The sequence below is a fragment of the Thunnus albacares genome, chromosome 19, assembly GCF_914725855.1.
Source record: "Thunnus albacares chromosome 19, fThuAlb1.1, whole genome shotgun sequence".
Lineage (NCBI taxonomy): Eukaryota > Metazoa > Chordata > Actinopteri > Scombriformes > Scombridae > Thunnus > Thunnus albacares.
Genome location: NC_058124.1, coordinates 5,648,289 through 5,658,163, shown reverse-complemented (window position 1 = coordinate 5,658,163; position 9,875 = coordinate 5,648,289). Strand labels below are relative to the sequence as shown.

General features: G+C 39.6%; 1 protein-coding gene across 1 annotated transcript in view; it reads right to left on the bottom strand.

The window, feature by feature from the left end:
- Positions 1–706: 706 nt before the first annotated feature.
- fam135b (family with sequence similarity 135 member B) overlaps positions 707–9,875 on the bottom strand; it is a 48,582-nt gene continuing 39,413 nt past the window's right edge. Inside the window, exons 15-20 of the mRNA XM_044336632.1 lie at positions 9,644–9,735; positions 9,422–9,519; positions 8,336–8,487; positions 8,019–8,129; positions 7,336–7,449; positions 707–5,064 (exon numbers count right to left, since the gene is read on the bottom strand). Coding sequence (XP_044192567.1) covers positions 4,859–5,064; positions 7,336–7,449; positions 8,019–8,129; positions 8,336–8,487; positions 9,422–9,519; positions 9,644–9,735 — 773 coding nt within the window. The 3' untranslated portion in view covers positions 707–4,858. The remainder of the gene's footprint in view (positions 5,065–7,335; positions 7,450–8,018; positions 8,130–8,335; positions 8,488–9,421; positions 9,520–9,643; positions 9,736–9,875) is intronic.

Sequence of the window (9,875 nt, the reverse complement as noted above, 5' to 3'; positions counted from 1 at the left end):
CCTGGAGGGAACCAACGCAGGCATGGGGAGAATATACTAACTCCACAGAGAAAGGCCCCAGCCAGCCGGTGGGTTCAAACCCAAAACCTTCTTGCTGTGAGGAGCCAGTGCTAACCGCACCACTGTTTCCATTTCTTTGATAACTTGATATAATCAAAAATTACACGTTTTAGGGCTGAAATGGTTGTTCTAACTATTCTTCAGCTGCTTTTTAAATGTCACTACTGTCAAATCCCATGTTCTCCACATTTAAGAAATCAGCAAAATAACTTTCAGTTTGATGAATTTAGTATGTTGATATTATACTCCAAAGAATGTTCAATTTCACAACTCTCTTTAGTTTACTTGACCAAGTCAAATTTTGAAATTTCATTGACTGAGACAAATGAATGTTGATGTTGGCTACAATAGACACTGGGTGTGAAACTGGGGTTAAACTAGATTTTTTGATATTAAAAAGCAATGTCTGGTTTCCACTAATCCAGTCTTAGTCTCACAGATCATGTTGCTTTCCCCAACAGACTCAATTATAAAGCTGTATCTAATACTGCATCTCCAGATGTCAGTAAGTAAACCTGAGGATTGAAATGTCATAAGTGACACTAAGAAATTAAACACAGAATTAAAACACAAACAGCAAAGAAAATTGTGCAAAAGAAACATTTTTATTGTAACATCATATCTGTTATAATAATACTATGCTATATATATATTTGTATTTATATTTTTACATTGAACACAAGCTACTAAGGAATACATACAGTACAGTCAGCAACATAGAAAAATATTAGAGTAGTATTGGCACAGATGAAGTAGTATTTACTGTACTTTACATGTTATACATTCAGCAAAATAACTGCAGAATGAAATAAATACATGTTCCTCACAGTGAAGTCAAACATTTTTTTTACATTCATTTAAACACATGAAGGATGTTCCAGCAAAGAGCAGACAATGATTACACATCTCCTTTCATACACGTGACAGAAAGCTGCCATGGGGCCTTTGAAACATATTCACATGACACACCTTCTTCCACTCTCTCCACACACACACACACACACACACACACACACACACACACTACACAGGAACAGGACTCTTAGTAAAGGGCAATCAAATACAAAAAGGTTCAAGTCAGCTAGTTTTGAAGGTTGACAGCACTTGCAAGGATCTATTGGATTTATGGATCACCTTTGAGTTCACTCTCAATTATGACAGCAGCATAAATGTACACTTAACACTCTCAGAGACATATTTAGTCAAAAAAAAAAAGCTCTGCGTGAATGGAGTTGAGCACAATGTAAATACATTTCTCTCAGATCTCATACCGCACTTTCATGTGAAACCTTTTACAAGACACCCATGTTATGAAACAATTTCAAACCTGTATTTGCCCTTGAAGGGGCCATGCTCAATACCACAAACACTTTTCCCCCACATTGATTCTCACTGACCCCTTTGGGTAAACACACATGGCCTTAAACACACATGGGGAGGAAAAGCAAACAAGCTAAAACCTCATCCATATACAGTATGTGTTTGTGTGTGTGTGCGTTGGGGGGCAGGTTGGGAAATGATGCATGATGCATGGCAGCCCCTACAGATTGCTTACGCAGCTTTGCTTAGTGGCTTTTTGAGAACGATCTCTGCGTCCTGAAGGAGCCCATTTGATTAGAGTCAATCACGGTGACACTGTGCTTACCACGCAGCGCCACGGCAACAGCTTCCACACAGAAAAGAGCACTTTGCGCTGCCATCGTTTGCACTCTGAGACAGCACACTTGAAGACGATACAATGCTTGAATGGCCAAGACAGACAGCCAAGGTCAGTTTACAATGAGTGCAGGACATGACCTTCAGATCTAAAGAAGCTGTGCATGTATAAACAACAACAAAAATACAGGAAAAAATTGATTTTGTAAAGCTAGTGGAGGTTGATTCAAGGTTGTCAATAAAGTGCACTTGCCATCAAACCAGTGCAAAGGTTGAATATAGCTCTCTGTATGTACATAACTACATATACAGCAGATGCACAACCACCGCTGCATATGAGACATCTATGATAACAGTTCTCTAAATGTCAAAATGTAAACATCATTTGATGGACAGCACAGTGGCAAGGAAACAGCCCTTGCCAGTATGCCGGAAAATGACAACTCTTGTGTCATGTTTGAATGTGACAGCAAAGTTTGTGGAGAAGAATAAAAATCATTTATACAATATAGATCTGAATTAGCTGATGAGATGTTCATAATACGGCATCGTGACATGTTGAAGAACGCGACACAGCGTCTGCTACGACGGTGATTCCCTGCTATCATCATGCATCATATTGTAGTTGGTTTATAGAAAGTGTATGAGGGAGAATCTTGGCAGTGAGTCGGTATTAAGCAAAATCATCCATTTTCCAAAAGCAACAATGACACCCTGATTCACCCTGAAGGTGTTAACGCCATTTAAAAAAAATAATGAGCTCCATAGTGGCTTATGAAGTCTATCCTTGTGTAGAGGATTTTAATCTACAATTTAAAACAGCTCATTAAGAACATGATGGTCATTAGACCATAGGATTGCACTGTATAGTGGATAATGCGTTTTCTTTTTCTCATTATATATAGAGTATATTTGAAGTTGATTATATCAGTAAGCCTGCTTTCTGCCTGCCTGTCTATCACATGATTTAAGGAGTAAACTGGCAATAAGTCACATGAATTGTGTTATAGTGGTAGTTATAATGCTAAAGATTTTCTTTAGTATTGTTAGTTATTTTATCAAAATAATTGACCATTTGCTAAACCCCTCCCCAGAATAGCGATTGTCCAATCATAGCTTAGGAAATGTAACTGTAACCTGTCAAGCTTTTGATTTCTCCATATGAAATGGTGTGCATGGGGCTGTAGTAAGTGTGATCCTCTGCATTCAAAGAGTTGGGGAAGTGGTGCCTTTTTTTTTGAGCAAATGTGTAAGGAATAGTAATCATTGTGTTTATCAGCTGCAAAAATTAGCATTTCTGGCTAACTAGCAAACTACCTACAGGGGTAACTGAACATTACTTCCAAGGCCAAGGAGCACATCATTAACTAACTACATTCATTTGTGGGGTTAAATGTTACATTAAAACAAGCCCTGTTCACAACCAGCACATCCGATGTGTAGTAGCCGGTGTTGGCCCTGGAGATTAGGGTAACGTTAGCACCTCTGTCCTGCTCTGTATTGGATTTGGGAAAGTTCACACTTCAGCAGCACCAGCCAGCATTACCCAAGATGGCATTACATTTGCCAAACACTTCAGTTACACATCAGTCTGCATACTAAAAGCCCTAGCTTTCTTTTCTAACATTAAGAGTAAAAACATACTGCTTGAAAACAAGTAAGCAGACAAACAGGATTAAGTTAGACTGAAATAACAGTCTTACATTTTTTCTTATCAAACGTATAATAGGACTAGTGCAATACATGAACAATGCTGTTTCTTTATTTCCATGTCTTCTATGGATCATCATCCAGTATGGATGCTGACATGCAGCTTTAACCTCAGTCTTTTAGCACTATATCATGTATATAGGCATCAAGTCTATATTTAAGACATCTTTTAGAGGATTTTCATTTTGAAACAAGTCAGAAATATTAAAAAGTCTGCCAGAGACAGCATTTTAACCAACTCATTAAGCTAATGTTAGCTTAATTAGTTGGCTAGCTAAAGCTGATCATGACTGATCATATCTGCTAGTTGAAATTTCAGGCAGAAAACTATACAGTTGCTGGCTAGAAATGGGAAGCCTCCTTTTGGCTACCTCCGTCAGAAATCAAGAACCTTTGTTTCAAAAATTACTACAAATTTCGACGGCAAATCTGCCACCATTATCATTGTAATTTGCATATGTGCCATGCAAGGCTGGAAAGCTTGACAGGAGTAGGAACAGTAACTAAGGGGGGGGTTGGCTAATGGTTACTTAATTGAATTTAGTCAATCAACTTTTCAATGAATCAGTGCAAACAATAATCTAAAAAATGGCTATACAACCAGTAGAGCCATTTAGTATCAAAGATACTGTAATGCTAATTTATACTGTAGCCCAGCTCAGTCAGTTTGAACTGATGTAGAGGGGCACACAATATGTAAGTAGATATGCAGTGTACTGAATTATAGGCTACATGGGGTAACACTTCAACCTGCATTGTATACTTTATAAACACTGATTTTCATTTGATGGATTTGATGATAGCAACACAAAAAAGATCACATTTAGATGGACTAGTTACAATATAGATACAGAAGCAGATAAAAAATAAATAATTTAAACAATATATTCATTTTTGTATAAAGGAACATCTATGTTTTGTCCAACAAAATACTTATTGTACAATCAAGGGGATAAATGCTGCGCATCTATTGCCTCAGTCCTAAGAATAGTTCAAGACTATCATCAGTGTGAACCTTAAAGAAGAATTCATTCAACCAGTGATACTGAAGGCTCTAAACCAACTATAAAGGTAAAGTAGTTAAATGCTTTAGACCACAATTAGCATCTGTTAGTGTTCTGGCTGAAAGGTTATTCATAAGGCCAACAAAACATCTGCAATATATCCAGTGATACATGTCAGATGTTTTGTTTTGCATACACGCCAAACTCAGACCTCTGAGTTAGCAATTTAAACAGTCACAATACACTTATCTTTTGATAACAGCTGCTAACAATCCTAACAAATTGGATATACAGGCCTTGCCTCTTGAATACAAGGGTTTATATACATTACATATACTGTACATATTGATGGTAAGGACCTTATCTTCCAAATCAGCTCCACCAGCCACCAACAGGGTGTATCCAGTTGGTCTGCAGCACCAGCGCCTTTATTTGAAGTAGTTGAGCCCTGCCACTAAGAAGAACTTCTCTAGGAAAAGCTCAGAGTCCAAAACAGCAATGTGGGCAGCCCGGCCGATCAGGGTGTTAGCTGTGTTGGGCAGAGCATGGAACACGTTCTGGCGGATTAGCCGGCACTCTTTAGCTTCCACAAGTGGCTGCAGGAGGTTGTTGATCATCTCGGTGTATACAGGGCCTTTAGTACAAAAATAAGAGGTTATGGTGATTGCTACTGCGCCCATGACTAGACATACTTCATAAGAGCATTGTGCCATGGTTATCTCAACAGCTTATAGTCCCATTATATTTATTTCACATTGCTGACGACACAAACTGTCCCTTGTGGTGTGTTTGAACTCAAAACATAATGGAATGAAACCAGTTGCATAATACAAGTATGTGATGAGCATATAGTCACATGTCCCTGGTTATAGTTCTTTATATTCACACGTTATCCATATTTAGAAGAAAGATCCTTTGCTGATCAATGTCTGATCATTATGACCTGATGGTAGCGCTAGATGAAATTCATTACAATTTATCCTGAGAGGGACATACAGATGGGTGACAAATTAAAGGAAAAACCGGTACAGGCCTGAATGTTTGACCCCTACATTGCAGGGATCTGGTGGGTCTGTTATGCTGTGGGGGATATTTTGCTGGCATGGTTTGGGTCCACTTGTCCCCTTAGAGGGAAGGGTCACTACAAATCAATACAAAGTTGTTCTGAGTCATCACCTTTGTCCTATGATGAAACATTTCTATCCTGATGGGGGTGGTCTCTTCCAGGATGACAATGCCCCAATTCACAGGCCACGAGGGGTCACTGAACGGTTTGAGTATGAAAATGATGTGAATCATATTCTATGGCCTTCACAGTCACCATATCTCAACCGAACTGAACACCTACGGGAGATTTTGGACTGACGTGTTAGAAAGCGTTCTCCACCACCATCATCAAAACACCAAATGAGGGAATAACTTTTTGAAAAATTGTGTTCTTCAGCCTTGGCATTGATTCTATAAGTTTCTGGAACTCTTCTGGAGTGATGAACACTATGCCATGCCAGTAAAATGCTCCCCAAAGCATAACAGAGCCACCGGATCCCCTCACTGTAGGGGTCAAGCATTCAGGCCTGTACCGTTTTTTCCTTTAATTTGTCACCCATCTGTACATATTTGTACCAAATGCGTGGCAGTCCATCCAACAGTTGGTGACACATTTCACTAAAAACCACAAATGTCAACCTCATGCTGGGCTCACCAAAGTCATTAGTATTCATTGTCTGGGAACCATGAATGTCTGTATCAAATTTCATGGAAATTAATCTAGTAGTTGTTGAAATAGTCTGGATCAAAGTGGTGGACCGACATGCATGTTCTCATCACTTAACAGGTGAGTTGATTAACAGGACAGTCTCCCAAGAATGCCCGGTTGAACTAAAAGGATAACATCATTTGTATGGGTTTAGATGTTGAGTTTTAGTGTCTTATGATGAACTTTGCCAAGAACAAAATTATGGTGGAGACACTGAACCTTAGATTTAAAACAAAACAGTTAAGAAAATTGTCAAAGCATGAGGAAATGTGTTATTAGTGATGACAACATGATAAACTGGATCAGTATCTGTGCAGCGAATTGAGTATGGACCAGACGTGATCGATCCACATTGAATATAATAATCAAACTGAATCGCCATTTCATTTTATTTCATTCCATTTCATTTCATTTCATTCCTTCACTCAGCCTGATGTTGTGTTCATGACTGCCATTTTCTTGTTGGGAGAGGGGTTATTTTGTAAAAACCATCAGTAGCAAATGACACATCCATCCTGCCAACATAATTTTCATTTGACACAGAAGCTGCAGCAGTGATGCTGGAAGCAGTTACCCTAATGTTTTTCACTCTGATCAATGCAATATTTTGATTGAAGAGTTGTTATTCTTTTTTCAAAAGTTACATAGTCTAACCCCTGGGACACACTGGATGCGTGAGCAGCATGTGTGCGTTGCGGAACATCTTGCTTTTCATTTCGGCGCCTATGTTAACAGGTTAGAGTGGCCACACTGCCCACATGAGACGTGCGTGTCATGCGAAAACGAGAAAGATAGGGCTGCCAGTGGCGTCCAGTGTGGAGGCTGCAAGCGTGAGAGACGCAGCAGTTCAGCGACACACGCGCTGCTCACGCATCCAGTGTGTCCCAGGCGTCACTTTAAATGACCCCAATCAGTTAAACACAGTGATGTTTACAGACTTTAAATTGACAAAAGCAAAAAAGAGCACCAGTATGGGTATCTGGATCGATACTCAGCATACTCATTGGTATCAGTAGAGAAAAGAAAAGGTAGAATTGGTCCATCCCTGACTGTTTTTTTAAATATTGTAAGATATTGTCAATATTTTTAAAATTCATGTTAAAAATACAAACAAGAGTCCAAGATAGCAATAATAAATGCACGTCTAACCTGTGGTTCTGTCTTTGAGAGCAGTTTTGCACATCTCTATTCTGGCAGAGTGGAAAGGAACATAACGGTCCTGTGGAGACGCCACCAACACCACGTTCTTGAAGAACTGGAGCCCTAAAAGGACACAAAACAAATGAGTAAATGACTGCAGATTGTCTGTGTGTGTGTCAGCGTGTGTGTGTGTGTATGTGTGTGTGTGAGAGAGAGAGAGGTAGTGAGAGAGGAAGACAGGAAAGCAGTGAATTGGTTGTAAAACTGAGTACAATCACAAAGTACAGTGACAGGCTTGATACGATAAAACTGTGATTTTCTCTAGTCTCCTGTCAGTGTGCTTTTAAGAGAGTGCACTGGTGGGTTTCCAATGACAGGGTTTGGATCATTTTGTCAGCCTGCCACAGCTCTGGAGGGGGGAAAAAAGAGTTTTCAGGCTTATCTTTTTCAAGCCTGTGTGACAAACGACTGCTTTGTTCCACTCACACAGTGGGGAGGCCTCTCACAGGCCTCTCACAGCTCGCTGTTAGGGGTTTGAGTGTTAGTGAGCTGACGTACAGAAATTTGACAAAAAAGACAAGATGACAACATTCTCATGAATATTTGAATAGACTGCCTTCAAGTAATAGTCTGTAAAGTGAGGCAGTCAATATACTATCTATATTTAAAATTTAGTCACTTTCATACTGTACCTGGTTTCTGACTCAGGAGATAGAGGAATGTTTTCCGTGGATCAACATGATCTCTGAAGGTGAGCTGTAGCAAGGATCCTGATTTCTTCAGCTTCTGCATTAACCACAGACCTGAGCGAACACACACACATACACAATCAGACACCCTGCTTTTTGAAAACCCAGCATAGAAGCTGCGTAGTATGGATGATATTCTTAGATAAAAGACTAGATGCTGCAGCAGAAAACATCGAAATGCAGCGCTGAGAAATATAGCACATTGTAAATACAGCACATCTTCAGTGTATGTTTTTCCCAGAGCTGAGCAGTGGCCCCACCTGTGCTGACCAATGTGCTGTTGTTATACAGTGTTCCCAAGTGTGGGCCTGACAGCGAGAGGAAAGTGTGCAGTTTGGGCAAATAGCAGCGGAAGCGAGGCCTTGTCAGCACCGAGCGGATGATGATGTTCCCCAGAGAGTGTCCGATGAAGCTGTTGGCCGAAGACAAATAACTTTCAGAGAGATAAACTTGCAACTTGTGTGGGTGGTTGGAAAAACAGTGCCTCCAACGCTGCTGACCTGCGACACTGTCAGCAGCGTTGGAGGAATTTGTACAGACAGGAGCTATTTGTAGATTCATGCAACTGCACTGGTAATTACAGAAAATTAATTAACTTGTTAAATGTTCAAATGTTCTCAAAGGCAATGACAATTTAATGATACTAACACATAGGACATACTATAAGAAATAATAACTTTCCCAGCAGTGAAAAACACTAGATTCATGAAGCTATGTCTGTCACTTAGTTTAATTACTGTACTGTTATGCTCAACCCAAGATCCCTCATCGCCATGTTTGCTCCTTCTCATCTGTCTCCTACAAAACTAAATATAGAGGTAATGTGGAATGAACCAGATGCTGTTGTGGCAGTCCATTGCTTTTGTCTTTGATACTTTCTCTCCAGAGAATACCCCACAATAAAGAAAGTTAATAAACTTGAGTAGAAACTCTTACAAAAAATAAATTGGCACATTGAGGGCAATTAAGTGGGAAGATGAATAGCTTAATTTGATTGGAACTAAGCAGCCCAGTGCTGCATAAAAGTGTACAGTCTATCAAGTGAAAGTCAGAAACTTATTGGCACTGTAAGATAAGAGCTTTTCATCCATTTTGTGTCCTTATCCATTTTGAGTTTGTACAGTCTATATATTATCATGAATAGTGATTCTCAGATGTTAAGACATGCAATCTGAGCCCAAGAATCAATTTACAGTCTCTGCTGCCATCTACTGACCGAAGCAAATGCTGCTTAAGTTGATGATTGCCCCTCTTCTGACTTGCCTCAACTAATCAATCAAAATCAGTCAAAGAGGAGAGTTGTCAGTAATGTGTATGTTGTGCAGTATCAAAGTTGAACAACTGACCTTATCCTGCCTATGGTGAGATTGTACAGCTGGATATGCTGAATGATCTCATCCAGCAACCTGTCTGTCATGGTGTCAAAATCTGCAAATGTGTCAATCTGCAGAGAAACAGCAAAGAAAAGAACAGCTGTCAGTATTCTACAAACTGCCTTAAAGCACTTTTGCAAAATGTCACTGTACATGTTATCAATTTGCTGCAATCGCTGTCATCTAGAGATGTACCTGGTTTCTTTCAGACATGAGGAAGTCAAGCCTCGATCCTGGAAGTCCTAACTCAATAAAAGTCTTCACCAGCCGAAGGTCTGCGCTGTTTCCTGGAAGTAAAAAGGAAATTATAAATCCAGTTTCTGCCTCAGCTCTTATGAAGAGTGCCCATTAATCATTTAAGAGACTCCTGGAATGTGTTAAGAAATTAGTATTCGCAGACTACATAGTGCAATGTGACATTTTAAGT